We start from the raw sequence: 21,573 nt of genomic DNA on the forward strand, positions 1-21,573 counted from the left end.
GTTGCAAAGATGGGGAAACAGTTTCTTCCTGAACCTCTTCTATAATTAGAGAGCAGAGAAAGATGGACTGTGGGGAGAAGTTGAAACAGAACCATATTTGTTTTCTTGGATGACAGAGAGATGGCCTAGACCAGCACTGTCTGATGGAGACGTATTGCAAGCCACATGCAAAATTTAAGATTTTCTAGGAGTCACATTAAAATAGATAAAAAGGAACAGGTGCAATTAATTTTAATAATATATTTTACTTAACCCAATATATCCAAAATATAATCATTTCAAAATGTAATCATTATCAATGTTGTTGATGAGATATTTTGTTCTTTTAATTCTAAGTCTTCAAAATCTCTTAGCACATCACAAAGTCAGACACTAAATTTTCAATGGTTAAAGGAAAATGTAGTCCAACCAAAATAGCAAAGTTGTATTTAATAGGAAAAATATTTGACACTGCTTTAGTTTTTAACTTTAAATTTACTAAAATTAAATAAAATTACAAATTTAGTTTTTCCATTTTACTAGCCATGTTCCAAGAGCTCAATAGGCACATAAGGATAGTGGCTACTGTATTGAACAGCACAGGCCTAGGCCATGGTTTCTTCCACACACACACAAATATAAATAGTTATAGACATACGGTCACCCATTTATTCAGCAACAATCATTGTATGTCTACTCTGTGTCCGTGTTAGGTCCTGGGGAAATAAAACTGATGACGTGATGGTCTTTGATCTCAAGGAGCTCAGGTGATCAGAAAAAGAGGATAGAGAACCATATAAAATAAATGATCTCAATATTACGTGATGAGTTTTATGGTCAAGGTATATATAGAGTGTTTGGGACACAGGTAATGCTCAACTGCACTTACTCTTACTTACATATTGGCATTAATGGCAACAATAACAGAGCTACTTTTAACAAAGTGCCCACCATGGCCCAAGCTCTGTGCTTGGTACATTATATGCATTTCTATATGTAATTCTCACAACGATCCTCCTGGTTTGTATTATTGAGACTTTGCTGGTGAAACTGAGGCTCAGAATGGTTATGAAGTTGTCCAAGTTCCCAGAATAATACACCATAGAGTTGAAATTCAAACCTGAGTAACTGTGTATGGTGGCAGATGGTTCCTAGACTTATTGTGGTGATCATTTTGTAAGGTATGTAAATGTTGAATCGCTATGTTGTACACCTGAAACTAATATAATATTGTATGCCAATTATAATAATAAAATTAAAAAAAAAGAAATTCAAACCTCACGTCAGTATCTAAGGTCAATGTCAATGTCTTTTAGTAAACATTAATTGAGCACCTACACTATACAAAGCATTATGTAAAACACTGTAAGAGACAGAAGAGTGAGCAAAGTATGTACATGCATAGAAAATGAGCTGGAAAAATACACACCAGCTCATTAACAGAGGCTACCTATGTGGGGGCAAGGGAAGTGAGAGTAGAAGTGGAATGGGAGTTTTGCTTTTTTCTCTGTAAACATATTAAATAGAATTTTTCATAAGCATATACTAGTGTAAAAAGTAAAAACAAAAACATGGGACTTGAAAAAACAAGGTACCAAACTGAGATTTTCAGTATGCCCACTCACATAGTATGCCCACTCACATAACAAATATTAAAACATATTTGCCTAAGTACAATAGAATTAGCCATGCATATTGAGCTAATTTTATGATTACTTCAGCTCCAAGCAATATGTATTATTGGGCAGCTAACCACACATCATCATAAAAAGATGCCACTTTGGTAAGTCCTGGTAAGTCTGCAAATATTCATGTCTAGTGATTTGTGATCACTTGGCACAGTCTCTAATCCCTCCTTAAATAAGCAGCATTTGTCAGATGATTCTCCTTACACCACTGAGTGTAGCCCTGCTAGTAGTCCCCAGCTTGGGACTTCCCTGTTCAGGCACCCCCTTCCTTGCACCCTTCCCTTACTCACTTGAGTGGATACATTCGCAGGGCCACATCCATGCCTGGAGTGTAGGACAGAAAAGCAGCCAGTAATGTCTCCTCTAGGATCCCAAATATTAGGATCTTGTTCCTGGGAAGAAATGTTTCAGGGTGTGTTGGAGACAGGGAGGGAGAGGTAGGGATAATGATATGGCTCTGTGTGCAGGTTTGGAAGAGCACTGGGACTCTGGGGGTGCTCACTTCATGCCCTGCTGGAAGACTGAGTTGCGACGAGTCTTGCAGATGATGAGGTCGGCCCACTGCACGATCACGATGCTGACAAAGAAGGCTGTCTGGCAGGTGAACTCCAACACCTTCCGCTGCTCAAACGTCTGCAGGAAGGGCAGGCAGTGTCAGAAGGGATTCAGATATACCTCAAAGACTTCTTTCCTCTCCTGCCTTCCCAGACCTCAGGGCTGAGGTAGGTCTTGAGATGCTCATAGCACTTTGTTCCTATATCTGTCTTAGCACCTTTCATGTCATATTATGAGTGGCTTATATGTTTTCCTTATCCGACTGAGAGAGTTAGTCATAAGACATGTCTTATTTATCTTTGTGTTCCTCTCCACATGCTTAGTTCAGTGAATGGAATGCAGTATGGCTCAATAAATCCTAAGTTAATAAGAAGGGTGGTGTAAGAGAAGAAGGTGGACTTAGAGTGGGAAGCAGGGTCCGAAGAAATAGGTCAGTAAGGAAGGTGGGGCCAGAAGAGAATCTGAATGCAGAGGGAGAGGAATGTCTGAAGGGCGGGACCAGATAGGAGACATAATTCACCCATTTATTCATTCTTTCATTCACACTTTTCATGTAAGGAGCTTAGACTCTTGTGGGGAAGATAAATATGTTATGTCAGCACAATAGGTAGGATATAAGAGAGAGATCACAGAGGGTTATGGGAACACAGAGAAGTGTCTAAATGAGACTGGAGAAAAAGCCCATGTTTTAAAAAAATAAAATAGCATGTTTATAAATAACTTGTAGATTGAATAAAAAATTTGAAAATATATAGGACTGAACAATAATGAGATACTACATACAGAACCTCATGGGATATGGTCAAAGTTGTACTTGGAGGGAAATATAGAGCCTTAAATGATTAGAACACAAAGGCTGAAAATTTGAGCCAAGATCAAACTTACAAAAACCAATTAGCTTGTTAGTATGCATAAGATTTCACCACCACTATCCTTCACTGCATTCAAATGATGGCACTCTCACCACCATTTCAAGAGTTCAGCGTCTGACTCACTGTCGCTCTAAGACACTCCTGACCTCCTTTTTGGAGATTTAAATATCCATGTTGATGATCCTTCCAACACTATGATCCTATAGTTCCTTGGCTTCTTTCTCCTCTAGTGGTGTTATCTTCTACTCACCTGGGCTGCTTGCTCCTGTGGTTAAAACTCCAGATATTGTTCTTTCCAATAGCTACAATTTCTTTGTAATTTCAATCTCAAGCATTTCTTTTTCTCTGATCACCATCTTTACTTTTCCATCTCACTGACTCTAATATCTCAATTCCAACACCTCTTGGACTCTACTTGGATTTACAATCCATTGACCCAATATGTTCTATATTTGGTTATTTTCTGTCTCCCTTCTGAGTAGTTATCCTTGACTAGAATATAAGCTCCACAAGAGCAGTAACTTGGTTATTTTTGTTTACTACCATATCCCCTGGGAAGAACAGTACCTGGTACCTAGAAGATGCTCAAGAAATATTTGCTGAATGAACGGATGAGTGGTGATCAATGGAATTACTGATGAGAGATATTTAGAAGGTAAGAAGCTAACTTTGCTTCTAGCAGTATGTAGAGAACTTCTTGGGTGAGCAGCTCTGTACTCGATTGTCTAAAAGTTATGGCAATGGAAGAGATCTGCCTCTTTAGAGTTTATGTCTCAAGGTGATCTTAACTCATTTTTCAGTACCTCAATATATTTTTGATGTAATTTGATGTTACTTCAAATTAATTTTAATTACCTTTAATTTATTATAAATGAATGTATGTCAAGCTGCCTCTTGGCAACAGGGAAGTGGTATCAAGATATAAAACTAACAAATGCTTGAGTTTAAGATTGAGGTGAAGTGGACAGGTGCACAGCAATGAGGACTCTGAGCATCACTGGATCCTGGAGCAGTGTTGGAGGCTGGGATCATTGACATCTGATGGCCTCATGAGGCTCAGCCAGTACGAGCCAAGTGTGTATGAGGGGCATCTTTCCAACAACCCAGATTTTGACCTGTTTTTGAGAAACCTGAAATTCTCTTGGTTGGAGGTGTGAAGGTGAAGAAGAAAAGTGCCAGGCAGAATAAATCCAGAATTCTGGTCCAACTCTTCTAGGATTCACTATGGGACTTTGAACAAGTCACTCGATCTTTCCAGACTCAGTTTCCTCATTTATAGAATGGTGATAGTAGACTATGTGTCCATTATGGTGTTACGATCATAGCAATAACTGGTGTCACATATCCCGCTGTCTTAATACTTGGGACAGAAATATTCACAGATACAAAAAAAAGCATACTTGCTAAAATTCTTAAACACATAGTGTCAGTTAGAGGGTATCAGTTTGGGCTTCATTTATCCTGAGTGTTAAGAAAGACTACTGCAGAGAGGCATCCTCTAGATTTAAAAAGTTTAAAATGACAAGGAAAGGATATACAAAGAAAATAGGTTTTCAGATTTAAAATCATATCATTTGAACTCCCATGGAGGGAGGGAGCATAATAGGAGAGAGAGGACCCGGCACTCATTTCTGGGGCAGTGATAGAAGTTAGAAAAACAGAAATCAGACCCCAAAAGTTGACATGAAAAAGCTGACTTCCAAGTCCAAGTAAGCCAAAAGGAAGACAAGGACAGACAACAGACAGTAGGAAAGAACACAAATGAAGTCATTGTAAACAGAGAAGAATATTTGCTTACATCAGAGATTGAGGTCAAATGTTAGAATGCTCAGATAGGACTGAAAATAAAGCATCAACTCTGTGTGGCTCCTCTATTCTCCCACTCTTCAAAAAAATTGCTAGTCACTATCTACTACCCTACCCCTTTTACTCACCCATTGCTGTCCATAGCTATCCTCCAAGTCATTGAGGTATTTATTTTCCCAACTGAGGCGGATGCCCAGCAGATCTAGAGGCTTAAAACCATTTTCAGCCAGGATCACAAAGTAGGTAAAGAACCCAGCTAGAGCCTGGATCATCCCTGTGAGTGGTAGAGTCACAAGACAAGGGAATCTGGTTCAGAATGAGACCTCAAAAGGCAGACTTTGGAAGGGGCGGTTCTAGCTGGGTTGGTGTATGTTGAGCTGTAATGCTGATCTGATCTCATGATTTCTGTAGGACTGGCCTCCAAGCCTCAACATTTGTTTCTAACCCAAAGTCATCTTTCAATCATATAATCTTAAAACTTGAAAAGACCTTAAATGGGATTTCTTCTCTTTCCCCACTGAGTGCTGGACTCCTCTCTCTCCATTTCCTCTGACACTAGGACACTGAGCAAGTCCTCTCCTCCCCTCCTCTCTCTGCCCTTTCCCTTTCCCTTAATCAAAACCTCTGTCCCCGGCCCCCATGCTTGGAACACAGTGATAACCTACTAACTACAAAGCTACGCACTGTATAGGTACCCATGGACACTGACCCTCACAACAAGTCTGAACTATTACTTACATCTCATAAGTGGGAAAACTGAAGCACAGAAAAGATTCGGTCATTGTTCAGGGTCATGCAAGTAGTAAGTGGTGAACCTGGGATTCAAACATAGGTCTGCCTCCTATGTCTGTGCTTTTTCTATGAGTTTCCTCCTCTAGATATTGGGATGGTTTCCCCTGTTCTCAATCTCTTTCTTGTCCATCCCTCAACCTACTCCTTGAAACACCTCACTGAACCCGGCAACTCAAGAACAAAGACCTCTGATGTCTCTCAAGTGTCTTTCACGGCTGGCCCCAGGATAAATGCTACTTGCATCTACAGCCTTATTTTCCACTACTCTTTATTCAGGAACAAGTGTTCCACCAAACTGATTTATTCACTCTTCAACAACTAGGTCATGTGAATTTCCCCTCTCCCCTTGACCCCATACCTAGCCTTATCATCCAACACGTTTTAAGTAGTTTCCTCCGGAAGGCCTCTCTGACAGTCCTCATGATTGGTGAGTCTGCTCACTTTGTACTCCATTAACATTCCTGTCTATACTCATTATTTGGCACTTTGAAAGATGCCATCATGTCATCTATGTTTGTTCCTTCTTGACTAGAATCTTAAATCAAGGGCAGATCAGAGATCAATTGTTCTTAGTGTTCTCGGAGCCTAACACTGTTGTTAAGAAGCTATCTCCCTGACTTCCACACCAAGAAGGCTCCAGTTACTAGAAAAGTGCAGGCATCTCCCCTTCCCTTCACCCCGCATTCCTCTGGCCGCACCAATCTGTCCATAGGCCATGCCGATGAGACGGTGGTTCACCAGATTATCAGTCTTTGGATTCCGTGGAGCCCTCTTCATTAGGTCACTTTCAGCTGACTCATAAGCCAAGGAGATAGCAGGGACCTGGAGAATGGAGGGTGGGAGTAACAGGAGACATACAGTTCAGAAGTAATCGAGCTCTGTCCCTCTCCCTGGACAGAGGTTCTTCCTGTTGCCCAGTCCACCTCACAAGAGCTGCATGAGCTGGCCCCCAGTTTGGTCCTCACCATGTCAGTGCCCAAGTCAATGCAGAGGATAGTTATGGTGCCCAGAGGCAGGGGGATGCCGAGGACGATGAAGAGCAGGAAGGGGGAGATCTCGGGGATGTTGCTGGTCAGGGTGTACGCAATAGATTTCTTCAGATTGTCAAAGATAAGGCGGCCTGGGGAGGATGGTCAACCTTTTGTGAAAAACACAAAGAAAACACACCTCCCACAAGCCAGCTCCTGGACAGAGAGACCACTACAAAGCAGTGTCACACTCCATGAAAGGCTATGGAGAACCTATACCTGGGCAATCCCAGTTTTGTTTCTAAATTGTGACTATTGATTAGAGCCAGGATTTATTAGCATGCCATATCTGTGTACTCTTTGTTCTTGGATTCAACATGACTAATGTTATCTGATCTCTAAAAAATTAAGCAGGGTTAGACCTGGTTAACACTTAGAGATGTCTGCAAATTCCAATACAAAAGCCATTGGAAGATTAAGGCTGAAGTGGAAAGAGCCTGGGCTTGGATTCCAGTCCTTTTTTCTGTCATAACTGGCTTGTGACCTTGAGCACCTCTCAATTTTCTGGACTTCATTCCTCCTGCCTTGCAAGATGGCTTAAGACCTTCTCTGATGACTCCTTCTAAAACTGTAATCCCTCCCTATACTGTCTGCTTGATTTTTTTCATTGCATTGAACTTCTTTTAATATACTATGCAATTTACCTTACTGTCTGTCTCACTCCACTAGAAATTAAGTGACATGAGAGCAGGGATGTGTGTCTTTTTAGTCCCCACTGTCACATCTCCTAGAATAGCACCTGGTACATAGTTGCTACTCAAAAAGTCTATTGAATTGAATGGATACAAAATACAGGATCATATGAGATCTCAATAAAACGGTAATTATTGCTATTATGTGAATTGTCACAGGTTTTAATAAGATAGCTCCAGTCAGAAAGCAGGGAGACTGGGGTGCAGTCAACTTATAGAGCAGGCTCCAATAGGTCTTAATATGTTAACATCAGTCAGGTAGCAGGTCCCCGGGAGCGGGGGGCTCCTGACATTTATGGAATATGAAGTAGTCCCAAGAGTATGGCTACATCTTGGAACTTACCGTGGACCTACTTGAATCTCCATGAGAGAAGAAGGAAGATACAATATTTTGTCATAGGCCTAGTCTCCCTAGCAAATCTGGATTTTCCTCCGATCTAATAAAAATGAGCTCCTGATAGTGATGTTCTAAGTACCTGAATTTAATTTGCAAAATTTTGTCTTCCAGTGATTTTCCCCAATCTCTTCAGGATCATGGAGGTTGGACGATGGGCAATGGAAATGAGAGTACTGCATACCACCTCTCACCTGAGTCTGAGAGTCAAGTCCCAGCCCTGCTTCCTCACCCTCCTCCACGCCCGTGACAATGGAGGCGAAGTTGTCGTCCAGCAGGATCATGTCGGCTGCCTGCTTAGAGACGTCAGAGCCGGCGATGCCCATGGCAATGCCAATGTCTGCCTTCTTCAGCGCGGGGGAGTCGTTCACACCGTCCCCCGTCACTGCCACGATGGCTCCCTGGGGGTGAAATAATTACTGTGTCAGATTCAAGACACGTCCCAAAGATCAGTTTGATTTCATCATCTCTAGTTTCTTGATGTAATCATGCTTAATTTCAGCCTCTTAGCCCTTCCTTCTCCTGCTCCTCCTGATAGTAAACTCTCATGGAGTCCCCAAACTGATGCCTAACTCTGGGGTTCAAGACAGTATACTCTCTGGAGTCTCCTTTAGCCCAGCACACATTCCTCTGCTTGGTTTAAGGCTGGCCTATGCCATGTGACTTCTGCCAGATTCTCCAAGGCTCCTTTGTCTCTCTTACCAGCCTTTGACATCCTTCTACAATGATCAGCTTCTGCTGAGGGGAGGTTCGAGCAAACACAATCTCCGTGTGGTTTTGGAGGATGTTATCAAGCTCCTCTGAGTTCATATCCTTCAGTTGCGAGCCATGAACCACAATGGCTGTGGCATCCCTGAGGGAAAAGAATTTTAAAAGTTTAGTTCAGAGTGTTGAGGATTTACCAGGGGTCCTGGTGCCCTCTAAGCAAGTTTACTATGACCTCCTCATTTCTCCTTTCAACCAGATCTCCTCATTTGTCTCCAGTCATTCACTATCTCTATATTGACACATTTTATCCCTTCCCTTTTCCAACCACTGCTTCCTGTTTTCTGCCTCTTTCTTTGTCCCACTTCCTCTAAAAACCTACTTGGTCATTTTTCTATTAGTTTACTTTGTACTTATGTAAACCCCGCACATCCTAGCTACTGAAGGCGACTTTAAGAACTTTAGTAACTGGGATCTGGGTGGGGCAGGCTGACAATGGAGGAAAGAATAGCAGATCTGATCTCTACAAGAGTCTCACCTGGTATCGATCTGGCTAACAGGAACCTTGAGCCGGGCAGCAATATCCTCTACTGTCTCAGCGCCTTCTGAGATGATGCCCACACCCTTGGCAATGGCCTTGGCTGTAATGGGATGATCCCCTGTTACCATAATCACCTGGGTTGGGAAGGGAAGGCAAAGGAGTAGAATCATTTTTAGGAAGGTCCTGGATCCTTCATCTTTCTCTCTAAGAACTCACAGATCACTGCTTTCATTGCACAGAGGTTTTAGTAGCTTATTCCCAAGAACTTGTGCTTCAACCCTTAGGAGTGGGTCAGGATCATCAGACCATAAAACTTAGGACAATCTGAGTTCTATGTTTCACAGGAATAAATCAAGGGTTTAGGTAAATTTCTATATTCAGAATTTCATTTAACTGCTCCAGAAGCTATTCTGCTTCTTAAAGCTCAAAGACAGAAACATCTACACATAGAAGAAGTGGTAATAAAGGAACGTCTAGAATAATCCATCTGCCTAGCAAAATTTCGTCTAGGCGCAGGTACATTCCGATCCTACTCTTCCTCTCTTCTTCCCATTGCCTCCCTGAACCCCTGGACTCCAGCCTTTTTTGGATATCTAGTACCAGCCCTAGTCTGGTCTCACTTTTTCCCAAAGATCAGGTGCCTGTGCTCTGTGCTTTCCTAGCATTCTCTACTTTCCATGTGGTGATTGCTTATCTGTCTTTCTCCGCTGCTGGACTGAGAGCTCTGTGAGGGTGGGGCCATGTCTATGACTCCTTGTTAAGTTTCCTGCCCTACACAATGCCTGGTACATAGTACTCTGTCAATAAACAATTATCGAATGAAGGAATGAGGGAATGATGCCCTCCAAATATGATTTTCCGGCTCCTATAGGAGGAAGAAGGAAACTATCTGATTGTGATTGAACTATCCAACTGCTTGTGGGAACAGAGGTCCTGGAAAGGTCAGTCTATGTACTTTCCCAAAAATAAGCCTTGGAGGAGTTTTCCCATGAACCGTCATCATTCCATACTGGAACCCCTGGCTGGCTGGAAGACGAGTGAAGTGTGACTAAGCTGTGATTCTAGAGACTGAGGAAAGTTGCACTATGAGTTCTTACCCACACCACTAATTTTGAGCTTTCTGGCTTAATTGTGGGCCACTGGATCCTCACCAAGCTTGGGTAACTGGTGAGAACCTGGGAGAGAACTGCAGAAAAGATTAGAAGATTCCAGATGTGATTCAGACTGAGCCCTCAGTGATGTCTTTCAGGCTTACAGTGCCCTGACCTTCAGTAGTGACCTGGGACCTATAGGACAGGTGTAGTATCATCTGGATGTATGCCAGGTACCTAGACCAGTTTGACCATTCAAATGGACTATTCTGTAGTTCCTAGCAGTATCGCCTCCATGCCAGCTTGGAGAAATGGAAACACAAAGTCAGTCACCCAAGAGTAAGTTTCTAGTACCATTTCACAGTTTCACAGACAATAAAAGTGTGATTCTGCAGAGAATGGCTCCTTTTGAGGTAAAGGGTATCTAGCAGTTTCTGGGATTCGTTAAGTCCTAAGGAAATTTCATTTCTAACTTCTTGGTGCTGACTCTATGCAGTCTTGCAAGCTGCCCTTTTCTTCTCTTGCACCCTCTTCCCCCAGGCTGGATCCATCAAGAGGAACGTTCCAGTGTTGGCGACGTTGCTGTAGGCCTGCACTGCTTGACTGCAGTTCTTAGAGGCAACCAGGTTCATAGCTTTGTACTACTGAGAGCCTCAGGTAGTGGCAAATGTAATGGATTAATTTTATTTTACTTTTTTAAAAAGTACATTTATTCTAAAGACCTGAGCACATGGCTCTGCCTGAGAAATACCAGGCCCACAATTATTTCTTGTAAAAATTTGCTGCCATGCAACTGTTATCAGACCTCTTCCAGCAGCCGTGTAATGTTCTTCAGCTCTGCGCCAACACCATTATGGAGTGGAGCCTGGAAGGCTCTACCCTGTGCGACAACCCCCTGTGTGTCCATTACATTTTGTCTTTGAAGGATGGCATCAGGGTAAGACTTATACTTCTCTGTAAGGAAAAGGGATGAATCAAAACTCCTCACCAAGTTTGCCAAATTTCTGTCAGCTTAGGGTCCAGAAGAAGTGAGAAATTATAAGACCTATAAACCTGTGCCCAGAACAAGGACCGGCCCAGAAAGCAGAGGTCTTCTGCTTCTTCACAAGTCCTCCTAAGACTATCATGGGCTCACTCTGCCTCAGGCTGTGACCACCTCTGATGTGGTAGGCATCCTGGCTAAAATTACCCCTTTGTTTCTTGTTTAGGCCTCCCCACTTGGGGGCACAATTGTCACTTCTTCTTGCTAAAGGAATCCATAAATTCCCAGGTGAGATCAATTTTAGACTTCATCCACAATGTTATTCCCCACTCTAACAGTCCACTTCAAAGCTCAGAAAATTCAAATGAAGCCCTTTCCCACTTATTTCCCACAATGTGATGTGGTAGCTTATAGAACCATGGGAGACTTTCAGGATAACATGGCTATCCTGGGAAGGTGTGTTATAATAATGCCATCTATGCAAAGAACTATATCACCCCAAACGTCTTATAGTAATTAGGGAACTCAGAATAATTTCTTATGTCCATTCCTTGGCTCCCACTCTAGTGACCAATCATTGAACTCAGCATGGCCCAGCCTACCCCTGGACAAACTGCCAACAGTCAAAGGTCTAAGATAAAGCCAGCTTTAACAGAGAGCATCTCATTCTTCTTAAAAACCTTTAAATGACCCCTCCGCCAGTCCCACTGTAACCTGCCTTCCCCTAAGTCTAAGATCCAACATATCAGGTATGAGCAGGGAAGGTGTCAATATGCCCTACACATTAGTTTGAGAAGCGCTGTCCTAGGACACTGGTTCTCACACTTCTCTGCACATTGGAATCTCTAGGAAAGTTAAAAATTACAGATTCATAAGGCTTACCCTGAGAGGTTCTTATGTAATGGGTCTGGGGTCTGGCCCAGGCATTAGATTTTTAAAGTTCCCTTGGTGATTCTAATGTTCAATGCAAGATAGGCATCTAACTATAGAGGAAATTTACCATAAGGTTACCTCTTAAGATAAAAAATCCTAAACTAAAGGAAACAGATTATTAAGAACCAACTCTATGCAAGGCTTTCTACTGTTGCTTCAGTTTGTGACAGGTAGGCTTCTGGGGTGGTCAAGGGTTTACCTTAACCCCTGCACTGCGACACTTGCTCACGGCATCAGGCACTGAAGCTCGGGGAGGGTCGATCATGGATATGAGTCCCACAAAACAAAGGTCATTCATGGGAAAATTGAGTTCATCTGTATTAAACTTGAATCCCTTGGAGAAAGTGTTAGGCAGATTCAAGAAGCAAAACCCTGAAGAGAGGCAGAAGAAGAGACCAATAGTCATTTAGCTATTTGTGTCCCTATCCCACTTACCCCAACATCCTAAATTTTTCATCCCACAAATTATAACCACATCGATGCCATTCTTGCAAAGTCTTCCTCTCACCTAGCACACGTTCCCCCAGACCTCCCAGTTCCAAGTAGGCATTTTGGAAGGCTTCTTTCATTTCGTCGTCCATTGGGTACTCCTGCCCATTCAGAAGGTAACTAGAGCAAAACTCCAAGATCCTCTCAGGAGCTCCCTTCATCAGCAGCACATGAGCCTGGGAGCTGTCTTCCCGAAGGTGGATGGACATCTAGGGGGAAGAGAGGATGCATGAGTGGAATAGGAGAGAGGGGCAGGGGCAGTGGGGCAAAAAAGCAAGAGAAAGCTTTTTGAGGGTAAAACAAACAGGGGACCTGTTTCATATCCCTCCATTTTCTTGGTCCTCGAACCCCAATACAGCCCTTTCCCTCCATTCTTCCTCCTTTCCAGGAATCCTCCAGGCCTGGTATTATTTGCACACACATTTTAATCTTCTCAGCCCCACTGGAAACTGAGGGCAGAAGCAGGCATCCTCACTTTCCCTGCTTCCTCTCTGCCTGGATGGCTAGAGAGTAGGAGTGGTGGGGCAGACAAAGACAGCAGAGTGGGCAGGAGAGAAAGCTTAGAGCCCACAGAGGTGTGTTCTAGGGCCAGCACGAATATTTTATGACCTCAGGTCAATCCGTTTGACATCTCAAAATCTTGGTGGCTTTGACAAAATGGGAAAGATTCTGTGATGCCTACTTCATTGTGGTTTTTTTTTTTTTTGGCGAGGCAACCCTTGGTTGCCCTCACAGATTGCAAGAACCTTGTCAGCTTACGATCCCTTATATTTTTATTTTTTACATCTACAGCACCTGGTCTTCCTAGGTGATCTCCCATGCAAATACTATCCAAGCCCAACCCTGCTTAGCTTATGAGATCAGACAAGATCAGGCACATTCAAGGTAGCATGGCTGTAGACCATTGGTTTTTATGAGATAATATTTGTAAAAAGTACTTTAAAAACTGTGAAGCACAATTCAAAAATAGGCTAGTTGTTTTAGTCCCCTTTCCGCTCTTTCCTAAAAGCATGAGAAGTTTCCTGAGGGAAGGTCAAGGATCAGAGTCAGTGTGGCTGGTGTGGGGAGGGCAGGGAAGGTTTGTGAAAGGAACCTGAGGAGACAACACACACGAAGGAGAAAGGAATAAGGTCAGCTTCAGTTTTGCATTATCCCTTGATCTCTGATCTGTGAAAAGGAACTCTCTCTGGGGTCCCTCTTAGGGTCCATAGGAAATGCCTGCTATACAGCCTGTCGGGTAACGAACCAGCACATTGGAAGGAAGGGAGCTGGCGCAGAGGCGGCCAAACTACACTGCGAGGTGAGAAACCTCTATGTAAAATGTGGTTAAAATCGTTCCATCAGGAACTTTGAAAAAACTGTTCAATTATACTCAAAATATGCTTAAGCAGTTAAGAGGAAAAGCCTTAACTCATTTAAGTGGAAAGCTGCAAAAGGTTTAAAAGTTTAATATTCTGAGTGCTTAATACATATTTTTGTAGGCTTTCTGAAATTGTTGGAGTTGACAGCAAGACCTACATAAGCTAGTAATTTGGTCACAGAAAAATTACATCTTGATAGAAAATTACAGATAAAAATCTGGAAATATCAGAACAGAGACACTTCTTTTTTTCATTTCCATCTCAGAGGGGGAAAGAAACCAAGCTCTGCAAACCACCAGCAGGCTAAGAAGTCCCTTGCAGATGGGAGCCTCTAACAAGCCGTCTACCAGAGTAGAAGTGGCCAGAGGGGTTTTCCTGGTGTCCCCTCCAAGCAGGCCCCACCAGAACTGAGCAGAGCTGAGCAGCTGGCGGGCTGGCTGAGCACACTGAGTGCACAATAGAGGTGGATTTTGCTGTTTGAATTTGATATTCAAAAGCTTGGAAAAGGCACTAATGTAGTCATTTTGGGGAAAGTTGCTATTTTGTTGGACATCCCAACAAATGTTGTGGCTATGTTTTGCTTTTTATCTGAATCTCATAGAGGGAAAGGTACCTAATTCTTTCTGGTCAAAGGCTTTAATCGGGCCCTGCCTAGCACAAAATTCCTGTCTGGTTAGTGAGGCCACTAAACGTCAGAAAAAAATGGAAATAAGTTTGCGGTTTGGGCCTAGGAGATCTATCTTATTACACTGACTAAAAGCCAGTTGAAATGAAAAACTATGGATCTATTTCTTTAACTCTTACTTGTTCAGCGTTCAATGTGAAAATATAGGTAAATTGGGTTTTTAAAAATCTATATAGTTTTTGCTGTTTTCAGTTATTATTTTTAGTTACAAATATTTTTCTTGTGATGAAAGCTTTTAACATCTACCCTCTTAAGCGGCTTTTGAATATAAAAATATGAAACAATTCACTAATTTGCATGTTATCCAGGGTCCATGCTGATCTTCTCTGGATCATTCCAGTTTTAGTATATGTGCTGCAGACATGAGCACTAATATGTGTTTTTTAAGACACAAAAACAAACTGATTTTTGTGAGTCCAGTTTCTTCTCTGTTACCTGCATCCGAATGTCTAACCTTCACAGGAGTGCATGAACTTGGAGAATCCCACTCCCCTACAAGCAAATCACAATTGTCCCATAGAACTCAGACCTTAGCTGGTACAATACCAGTCATGGCAATGCTGCTGCTTCCTACTTTTCACCATAACCCTCCTTCAAAGTGTCCCAGGATTCTCACATGAGAGAAATACTGTTTTCTGTCCCTGTTATGGATTTTATTGTTGGTGCCACCAGTGTCCCTCACGCATTTCTCCTTCCCTTGTCACTCCTTGCTGGATAATGGTTAAAATGCTCCTAGGAAATTAACTTCACAAACATGCTGGAGACCCCTGATCACCTACCTGACAGCAGCTGCTAGAATAGCATGCATGGAATGAAAATAAATATTTGATGATTAATGTCATAAGGCACGTCTGGGAAGTATTATGTAAATCTAACCTTATTCTTCTGTGGCTAATCTTGCAGTAGCCAGAGATGCCTCCTAACAGCTGCAGAGACTGTACCATGACTTACCAGCCTTAAGAGAGCATTTTATGACTTGCTCTCTCCATAAATAGCATAGCCTGGAGCTTCTGCTTAGGACTGAATGCCTCTTCCTTTATCAATTGCTCCTCTTTGCACCTGTCACTTTCTCTTGAGGTGAGCCTTCCTCCTAGTTGGGATGCTGGTTACTCACTGTCTATCCTACTGCTCAGAGATGAGGTTGAAGACCAATGCAAAGTTTCCATTTCCCCAAATGATGAGCCTATTCCCCACCCCCTACCACTCTCCTACCTTTTCGGTTCTGTACCTGGTACTTGTTGGTAGAATTAAAGGGAATCTCTGCCACCTTGGGGCTTTTCTCTCTCATTTCCTTCACGGAACTGTAGAACTGCTCGATGAACTTGAGGAGGGCTGACTCAGAGGCATCCCCTGCTGTTGCCCGCTGACAGGATGGGATTTTGTATATAAGCTAGAGGGGCAGGGCACCTGGGCTTGCCCGGGGGACAGGGAGAGGGGCAGAATAGAGAGGGGGTGCTTGGGGAAATCACTGAGCACCAGGAAAGAGATTTTTGCGGGGAAAAGATAGGTTATACTCTGGACACTGAGGTACCCACTACCCCCTTAGCCCTGACACCTTAGCTATGGGAAGGGTCTCCTGATTAGCCTTAAAGTCAGCCCGGTTGCAGAGGCCAGCGATTTGGGCCAGGATAAACCAGGTATCAGAGCCTTTGTCAAATGTATTCCCTAGAGAGAAAGAACAGACTGTGAGCAAGTGAGAGGGAATTATTCCCATCTTGTTCTATACTCCAGAACTTCATAGAAACAACATCTCCTTTCCTCCACACCCCGCTTCTCTCACTCACTTTCCAGCTATCTTTGTCTGAACTCACCATTCCCCCTCAACTCACTCATCACATCCCCCAAATCCATCCACTCTTAGCCCACCAATGCTGCTAGTCACCAATATGTTCTTCGCTGGTGTCGGCCTCATAGATGGTCTTATCGAACCATAAGTGGGCGACAGTCATGCGGTTCTGGGTGAGGGTGCCCGTCTTGTCGGAGCAGATGGTGGAGGTGGAGCCCAGCGTCTCCACCGCCTCCAGGTTTTTCACCAGGCAGTTCTTCCTCACCATGCGCTTGGCAGTCAGGGTAAGACAAACCTAAGGCCATGAACAGGTGAGACAATAAACAGAGAGAAGATATTGCTTCTCATACCACTTTTTTGATATCTAATTTTTTTTTTTTTGCTATTTTAATTTTTTTTGTAGTAACTTCCCTTTTGTTCTCACCTAGTCTTTAGAAACTCCATCTGTGGCTACAGTAAAGAAAATTGGGAAAGTGATTTTGGTTTGTGCTTTATGGCACAGTTTCAATGCCAGAGTGTATTCCTTCATCAGGGTATAATAGATTAGGATTTCCTTATTCTCCCTGGAATATTCCACTCCTCCACAATCCTTTCATCTTTTTTATTCAGCAGCCTCTTTTTCATTCAAGTTCAGGTCACACCACTTTCTCAAGTCATTGATGGCTAAACTTTTATTGTGGTAAAGATGCTGTGTGTGGAAGGGGGTTGTACCAAAAGTTTTAAAAAAGGGAGAGAATGATTAAATTGAGAAGGGATATTGCAGCACTAAAAAGGATTTGTGGAATCATTTAAGCCAGAAGATTTTTGTTGACCATACACTCAATAAAAGTCAGGTGTGTGGCAAGGTTGTTTTAAACGCTAATGAATTCTTGGGCTGTGGTTATGTAAATGTAGAATTCTAATCATGGGGTCATGGTTTACTTACATAATATCACTAGTCTTGATGTTTTTGTGCTAGTCCAACCACACTCCAAGTATTATTCTCATTTCCTTTTAGGAAGGGTATTGGCAAACCAGAGCATACCCTAAATAGTTGATCAGCAAGACAATAGGCCTGAAGATAGAGTCATATGGCTAAGGGAAAGGGATTATTTCGCCTCACACCTGGAGAATGTGAGGGGACATAATCACTACTGCAAAAAATCTAAAGGGTGGTTTGTAGGAGAGAGAATTAACTTTGTTTTCTTCAGATGGGAAAACTGGGACCAAAAGTGGAATATATTTCTGCTCAAATAATGCAATCATCCTAGAGCAACTCAACAATGAAATGAACTGGGACAGAAAGGGGTAGGCCTCCCATAACTCGAAACAATTATCATCTCCAATGGACTTTGTATAAGACAGTCAGCAATGGTTGGAAGGTTGAATTTATATGAACTTTGAAATCCTTTCCAATAAGATTCTGATTCTAAATCAATCTTCTTTTATAAACTGTTGAGTAAATTGAGTTCTGAAGTTAAGCGATTTGGTCAAGTTCACTAGCCAGTACACCCAGGACTGGAATTCCCTTCCAGAGACTTATAATCTCACGCTTTCTGCATTGTAACTCATTTCCTTTCTCATTGAGAAAAAGAAAAGTCACCAGAAAATATGGGTGGAGGAAGTCAACATAATCTGGGAGCTAAATGATTTGTACACATGTCAGGGGTACACTGCGCTTGAGCGGTTACAACAAAAGTGATACTAGTGATTTCATTTCTCTGCAGTGGTTTGTCTGCCCTGAGGTTACCCTCCACCCTGGCTACTCACAGTGACAGTGGCCAGAAGCCCCTCAGGCACATTGGCCACAATGATGCCAATAAGGAAAATGACAGCCTCCAGCCAGCTGTAGCCCAAGATAAGGGAGAGCCCAAAGAAAATGACACCAAGGAAGAGGGCCACCGAAGTGATCAGATGGATGAAGTTCTCAATCTCTATAGCAATGGGCGTCTTGCCAACTTTCAAGCCTGATGTCAGGATGGCAATGCGGCCCATTATTGTAGAGTCTCCTGTGGCGATCACGATGCCTCGGGCTGTTCCTGCGGACAAGGGGACATCTGAGTGAGGAAGGCTGTTGGGTTGGTTTCTACAAAGAGAAAGCTGTCAGTGTTCAGAAACAAGGTAGAAACTCAAGGTCCTCTGAGAGGTTATGTTCTATTTCCTTCATATTTAGTTTATGCAAATAAGGGTCTCCTAGTCTGAAAAATCTCTGAAGAGATTTCATAGCTCTCCAAAGATACCCAATTTTATTGCCTGATTGCCTTCATTGTCAACAACTTCATTACACTTAATCTAAATATCTTGTTGTCTGTATATTTCTTATATTGCCTTCAGCAGCTGAAAATTTCTAGATCCCCAGGAATAGTGGTTACCCATCTGCTAGAGTCCTATGTTCCAGTATCCCCTAGTCCTTTAACCTACTAGTTCTCAATTGGGGGCAATTTGCCCCCCAGGAGACATTTGGCAATGTCTGGAGACAGTTTTTGTTGTCATAACTGGATGGGAAGGGGTTGCTATGACATCTAGTGGGTAGAGGGCAAGGGGTGATGCTAACCATCCTACCATCCCCAGAGCAGCCCTTCTCTCCCCCTACGATGAAAAATTATCCTGCCCAAAATGTCAATAGTGTGAGGTGGAGGATGAGAAAAATGGCATAGATGATAGAGGCTTTGTTCATCCCTCTTGCAACCAAATCAAAGTTGTGACAGAAACATGGAGAAAACAGCAAGTAAAGTCACCTGGGATCTAGATGAACAGAAGCACTACAACTAGGGAGAGAAATAAGTCAATCTGCAATAGTAGAAGGTAGGCGGGGGCGAAGACGTGAGGCTGCCCAGACCCGAGGGGCTGAATGGAAGAGAGGCTATGGCAGTGGCAGCCAGCAGCTGCAGATGTTTCTTAAAGGGGCCGTGTGCGCAAGCGGACTTTCGTAGAATTGTACCTGCTTGCTCTGAACACCAGTGCCAGATCGGCTTTATAGGGAGCACCAGGGACTTACAGGGGGACATCGAGTTGTCAGAGTGAGGGCCTGAGACGAGGCTCTCTTGCTGGCAGAAGTGCCAGCATATCCATTGTTCCTCTGTTGAGCCCTCTTTCAGTTTGTGGACCCAGCAGAGCCGTAGTGGAGACGTCATCCAACTGGATAACAAAGGTTGCTCTGCTCAGAGGATTCTCTTAAACCCTGCCTCCCCCAGCTTGTGGCCCCACCCAAGCCACATCCCAGGTGTGTCCTTTGCGAGTCTGGTGCTCCTTGCTGAGCAGCACTAGGACTCACACTGGTGGCAGCTGGCCTCGGTTTCTGGTGTGGGCTCTTGAGGCAACTATAAGCACAGCATCTGTGGATTGCTTGCTGAATCTTAACAGGTGGCCCCGGAGGGGCACAGACTGGGGCTAAACTTGGCCTTCAGCTGAACCCCTCTCAGGACTGTGTCACTGAATACTCACTACACAAAGCCATGTTAATAAGACCGAGAAACTGAAGAGCTTTGCTTAGTACATAGAAACAGACACAGAAAGGCAGCCAAAATGGGAAGACAAAGAAGCAGAACCCATATGAGAGAACAGAACAGAGATCCAGGAATAATGGCGTCAAATAATCTAACAGATGCAGAGTTCAAAACACTGGTTATAAAGATACTGAAGGAACTTAGGGGAAGTGTAGATGAATTCAGTGAGAACTTTAACAAAGAGATAAAAAAACATAAAAATGAAAATAGAAATTATAAAAGGGAACCAGTCAGAAATGAGAACACATTATCTAAGATGAAGAGTATATTATAGGGAATCAACAGAGTGGATAAAGAAGAAGATCAAACCACTGATATAGAGCATGGGAAAGCCAAAGACACCTAATCAGAAAGGCAAGAAAAGAGAAGCTAAGACTATAATAATAGTTTAAGGAGTCTATGGGACACTATTAAATGTAAAAATATCCATGTCATAGGGGTATTGGAAGGAAAACAAGAAGTTGAAGAGCTATTTGAAGAAATAATGATGAAAAACTTCCTTAACCTGGTGAAGGAAATAGACACACAACCCCAGGAAGACCAGAGAGTCCCAAAAAAGAGGAACCCGAAGAGGCCCACACCAAGATACATAATTAAAATGCTAAAGGTTAAATACAAAGAGAGAATCTTAAAAGTTACAAGAGAAAAGCAATTAGTTACCTACAAGGGAGCACCCATAAGACTGGCAGCTGATTTCTCAAAAGAAACTATGTAGGACAGAAGGGCTTGCACAACATAGTCAGGTGATGAAAACCTAGAATCTACAACCAAGAATACTTTATCCAGCAAAGCTATCATTTCGAGTCAAAGGACAGATAAAGAACTTCCCAGACAAAAATAAGCTAAAGGAATTTATCAACACCAAACCAGTATTTGGTGTTGGAGGGATTTCTTTAAGAAGAAAAATGTTGGAGGGACTTCTTTAAGAAGAAAAACATGTATGAAAAACATGAATAAAAAATGGTAATAACTACATTCCTATCAACAAGTACCTCAAATGGAAAAGAATTATGTGCTCCAACCAAAAGATAAAGTGGCTGAATGGATAAGAAAACAAGACCCCTACATATGCTGCTTACAAGAGACTCACTTCAGATTAAAAGACACACACAGACTAAATGGAAGGGGATGGAAAAAGATATTGCCTTGATGAACCTAGAGGGTATCGCACTGAATGAAATAAGTCAGATAGAGAAAGACAAATATCGCATGATTTCACGTACATGTGGAATCTAAAGAACAAAGTAAACAACAACAAAAAAATGTAAATGAACTCGTAGATACAGAGAATATTTTGAGGGCTACTAGATGGTTGGAGGTTGGGTGAGATGGTGAAAATGGGCAAAAGGGTTACGAAGTACAAATGGATAGTTACAAAATAGACATGGAGATATAAAGTGTAGCATAAGAAAAATAGTCAATAATGTGATAGATATGTAAGGAGGAAGAAGGGTACTAGATTTAGTGGGGTGATCACTTTGTGAGTTAGATAAATCTCTAATCAGTATGCTGTACAACTGAAACTAATATATTATTGTATGCCAACTATAATTGAAAAATAACTAATTGAATTGTACAATGTAAATACAAGCAACTAATTGTCTGTTACATTCAATAAAGCAGGAAAAAAAGTGTGGTGAAAAATGCTGCTCAGACCTGAATCCTCTCCCTGCTGTGCTGGCTGGAGCCAGTCTGACCCCTGCTGGGTA

General features: G+C 42.5%; 1 protein-coding gene and 2 pseudogenes across 1 annotated transcript in view; all 3 read right to left on the reverse strand.

The window, feature by feature from the left end:
- The window catches only part of ATP1A4 (ATPase Na+/K+ transporting subunit alpha 4), a 34,679-nt gene that overhangs the window by 1,060 nt on the left and 12,046 nt on the right, over window positions 1–21,573 (reverse strand). Inside the window, exons 7-20 of the mRNA XM_006922901.1 lie at window positions 18,129–18,397; window positions 16,476–16,674; window positions 16,149–16,258; window positions 15,822–15,956; window positions 12,567–12,756; window positions 12,258–12,430; window positions 9,050–9,186; window positions 8,509–8,659; window positions 8,039–8,207; window positions 6,658–6,812; window positions 6,391–6,514; window positions 5,029–5,174; window positions 2,170–2,300; window positions 1,958–2,059 (exon numbers count right to left, since the gene is read on the reverse strand). Coding sequence (XP_006922963.1) covers window positions 1,958–2,059; window positions 2,170–2,300; window positions 5,029–5,174; window positions 6,391–6,514; window positions 6,658–6,812; window positions 8,039–8,207; window positions 8,509–8,659; window positions 9,050–9,186; window positions 12,258–12,430; window positions 12,567–12,756; window positions 15,822–15,956; window positions 16,149–16,258; window positions 16,476–16,674; window positions 18,129–18,397 — 2,191 coding nt within the window. The remainder of the gene's footprint in view (window positions 1–1,957; window positions 2,060–2,169; window positions 2,301–5,028; window positions 5,175–6,390; window positions 6,515–6,657; window positions 6,813–8,038; window positions 8,208–8,508; window positions 8,660–9,049; window positions 9,187–12,257; window positions 12,431–12,566; window positions 12,757–15,821; window positions 15,957–16,148; window positions 16,259–16,475; window positions 16,675–18,128; window positions 18,398–21,573) is intronic.
- Window positions 13,331–13,449, reverse strand: LOC112471862 (annotated as a pseudogene).
- LOC112471839 lies at window positions 14,863–14,963 on the reverse strand (annotated as a pseudogene).

This window comes from Pteropus alecto, unplaced genomic scaffold (assembly GCF_000325575.1).
Source record: "Pteropus alecto unplaced genomic scaffold, ASM32557v1 scaffold359, whole genome shotgun sequence".
Classification (NCBI taxonomy): Eukaryota; Metazoa; Chordata; class Mammalia; order Chiroptera; family Pteropodidae; genus Pteropus; species Pteropus alecto.